The sequence below is a fragment of the Myotis lucifugus genome, unplaced genomic scaffold, assembly GCF_000147115.1.
Source record: "Myotis lucifugus unplaced genomic scaffold, Myoluc2.0 scaffold_85, whole genome shotgun sequence".
Taxonomy (NCBI): domain Eukaryota; kingdom Metazoa; phylum Chordata; class Mammalia; order Chiroptera; family Vespertilionidae; genus Myotis; species Myotis lucifugus.
The window spans coordinates 3,683,437-3,687,217 of record NW_005871133.1 but is presented as its reverse complement, the minus strand read 5'-3'; the positions used below and the strand labels follow the sequence as shown (position 1 = coordinate 3,687,217).

The window sequence follows — 3,781 nt, the reverse complement described above, 5'->3', positions numbered from 1 at the left end:
TTAAAGGATCTAACAGGGTTCTTAATAAATTGATATTTCTAGGGGTGTATCTCGATCTATATTATTCATTCCTCTTTTGAGGGAGTTGAGGCTCAGAGGGGCTAAGAAACTTGCCTCAAAACACACAGCCTGGCTGAGCTGGCATTTGAACGACTAGTGTGTATAACTCTCTTTTAAAAAAAATATATTTCTTTATTGATTTCAGAGAGGGAGGGAGAGAAACATCAATGATGAGAGAGAATCATTGATCAGCTGCCTCCTGCACGCCCCCTACTAGGGATCGAGCCCACAACCCGGGCATATGCCCTTGGCCGGAATCGAACCTGGGACCCTTCAGTCCGCAGCCGACGCTCTATCCACTGAGCCAAACCGGCTAGGGCTAGTGTGTATAACTCTTAAGCCTCCCTCTAAAGAAAAGGTTGAACAGGTTTGCTTTAAAACCCCTTTAAAAGATTAGGGTTGACTAAACTTAGGGTCTTTCAGCTGTGACACACCACGCACTGTATGTTCAGTATCTATCTGAGCCCACCTCTTCACTGCTCCATGGGACTTGGGGAGCAAGGTGAACCAACAGAAACATTAACCTTATGCTGCTTGCTGTACCACACGTAACGAAGTCCTTTGTTTCTGATCCAAGAGTCTCATGTCTTCTGCCAGCATGTGTGACCCTGTTCGCATGCAAGAAGTACAAAATCTCCCTACACCCTTTGGTCTTTTTTTTTTTTAATGTATTTATTGGTGTGTGTGAGAGAGAAACATCAATTTGTTGTTCCACTCATTTATGTATTCATTGGTTGATTGTTGTATGTGCCCTGACCTGGCATCGAACCTGCAACCTTGCCGTATCAGGACAACGGCCTAACCAACTGAGCTACTCGGCCAGGGCAAACCCTCCGGTCTTTAACAGTCTCATGCAAATGTCAAGAGTCAGTAACTCTCACTTTCTCATCTCTCACTGCACTTCAACTTCCTGTGGTTTGGCATGAGCCCCCAGTACAATGCTGCAGCTGTGTTTGCTGATGTCACCAAAGACACTCTGACCACGGTTCAGTGGATATATTATTCCAGGCAAATCTTCTGGACACACCCTCTTTCTGAAGTGCTCTACTGTTTGCTTCCATGAGACCACGCTTTCCTGTCTGTCCTCACTGGTCCCTTTTATGGACTCCTGGTCCCTTAGCAGCCCCATCAATGACCTGCCCACCTCCCTATTGCTCCACCAGCCCTCCCTGGTGATCTCACTCACACTGTTGGTTTTAGGAACCTCACGCATGGTGATGATGCCTTAAACTCTAGATCCAGTCCAGGCCTCTGACACAACTTACCCAGCCACCTGCTGAGCAGCAACACCTCCACCTCAAGGGGTCCAAAAGGAACCCATCGGTCCTTGGCCCTCCACACCAACCACCTAATCCTCCCTCCTGCTTCCACGCTCTCAGTCTGTGATACAACCAGACACCTCATTGCTCCTGTAAGTCATCTTTGACCCCTCACTGCTCCTCACACCCCAGAGCCAAGCTGTCTTTGAGTACTGCTTTACTCTCTATTTTAGGAATCTGTACCCCTAACTCTCACCACGCTGCTCCTACACTGTTGTTCCCCTTCAGGCCCCAATCATTCCTGCTTTGTGACTGCAATGTCCAGCTAACTGGGCTTCCTGCCTCCTTTCGGCCCTCTTAAAGCACTCACTGCATTGTTGCCAGAGTTATATTCCTAATATATAAATCAAATCATATCACTTCCCTGCTTTAAGCCTTTCACTTGCTCCTCACTGCCTGACAATGTGAAGGTTATTAAAACATGGCTCACCCTGCTCTCCGTTATATCCGACCCAACCTCCAACCCCCTCTCCCTCAAGGACGACTCCTTCTGACTCCTGTGGCCACTATCACTCAAAATAGGGGTGGAGGGAGGAGGCATCTCAAAATAATACTCACTGAATGGTACTAATTTGTGTTATCCTGAATCAGGAAGTCCCAAAATGTTACATTAAACACTAGTCACATCTTATGTCTGCCTCAAACCTATCTGAATGTCCTTAGTTTTTCTTAAAAAATAACATCACAGTTTGGATCAGGAGCCATATCTCTCTTCTCCATTATTCACTATCAATTTTACTTCTTAATAATCCCCTTGAGAAATAAATCAAACTATTCCCTACTTAATGTATTAGAAGTATATAATATATAAATGTGTGTGTGTGTGTGTGTGTGTGTGTGTGTGTGTGTGTGTGTGTGTGGTAATTCCTCTTCTTCACCCTAACAAACCAACACCCTTGAGTGTCCACCAGGAGGCGCCAGGGGTATCAAAAACCTGCGGTACTTTCATGGCTGGAGAGGCGGCAGTGGATGCAGCAGCGATGGAACCAATTCTCTTTCTGAGAATCAGTGAGAGGAAAGGGAGAAGAGCTGCGTTATCTTAGGGAAACCATATCGCTCTCCCCCTTCCGCGAGTAGGTAGTGTGTGGGGTGTGTGCGGGGCCCATGGAGAGTCGCTGGTGGCGGCTGCAGTGGCAGCTGGGGCTCCTACTGGGGCTGCAGCCGGCAGTAATCCGACCCCGCCGGCGCGGGGACTGAAGAGGCGCGAGGGAGAGCGGCGAGCTGCTAACAAAAGCCCTCCGCGCAGGGCCAGATCCCAGGACGTGCGGTAAGTGAAGCGGGTGGGGAACCGGGAGTGGCAGGGCTGCAGGAGCCCCTCAAATCCACCTCGCTGGGATACGGTGGGGGAAGGGGGGGGGACTCGGAGGGCATCTGGGGGCAGGTGTCTGAGCCTAGACTGGGGGTGGATGGTGCCTTTAGCATATCAGACTTGGAGGGATCGGGTGCATCTGGGAGGACCTAGGCACCTTCTTCATCCCCGGCAAACACGGGGGTGGTGGTGGGGTGGGGAGGCGCGGGCACAGCTCCCAGCAAACCCTAACCAAGAGGCAGGAGAAAGATCGATCACCCCTCCCGGAGAGGCCTTTTGAGATTGAGGCATTTCTCCCAGCCCTTCCATCCCCTCTGCACCCCATGCCTGGGTCTCCTTTGGCAGGGAGAAATCAACCATAACTTCTTCCCTAGGCCAATGGGGTCTTCGCAGCAGGGCACTGTGGGGGATGAACAGGCCTCTTCCTTTTTTTGTTCTTGAAAAGCGGCATCCCCGGTTGCCCGCCTAAGCTACAAACAAATAGGCTAATCCTCCCGGGAATCCTCCAGCGGCCTCCCTGCCCGGCTACTACCTGCACCTCGATTTTTTCATCTTAACTTGCAGCAGGAAGAAAAAGCATCTAACGGGCCAGACGCCCCGGGGAGCATGGCCACCGCCTCTGCCTGCACTCCGGGGCTCAGGGAGATTGAGGCTGCTCTCTGTGCACCCGTACCCACACCCCCACCCTGGGCTGCCTGGGTTTTCAGGGCATCCTTATTATGATCTACGTTCCATGGGCCTCTAAACCTCATCCCAAAGCGGCTTAAGTTGGGATGGGATGGATATGAATGGGGAGGGGAGAACTGCTCTCAAATGTACCCCGCGATTTCCCTCTGTCATTCGCAGAGACCCCATAAAAGGACACGTTTCCGCCATGGTGGACCCCATACCTGGAGAGGAGAAGGCGGGAGCCGAGGCTGGAGGCTCCGGAGGAAAACGGAGCCGCCGCGTCCGTGCCCCCTGGCGCCCAAGGGGCCGAGCAGCCCGCGGCCCCTTCGGCCTCGGCCTCGGCTTCCGCGGGCGGTGCCCCCGCAAGGCTGAGTCCCATGCGCAACAGAATGGGGGGCGGCGGGAAGCAGTCCCCGCTGCTGCA

General features: G+C 52.1%; 1 protein-coding gene across 1 annotated transcript in view; it reads left to right on the top strand.

Moving 5' to 3' along the window:
• Positions 1–3,562: 3,562 nt before the first annotated feature.
• The window catches only part of CCDC177 (coiled-coil domain containing 177), a 2,338-nt gene continuing 2,119 nt past the window's right edge, over positions 3,563–3,781 (top strand). The window contains 1 exon segment of the mRNA XM_023755890.1: positions 3,563–3,736. Coding sequence (XP_023611658.1) covers positions 3,563–3,736 — 174 coding nt within the window.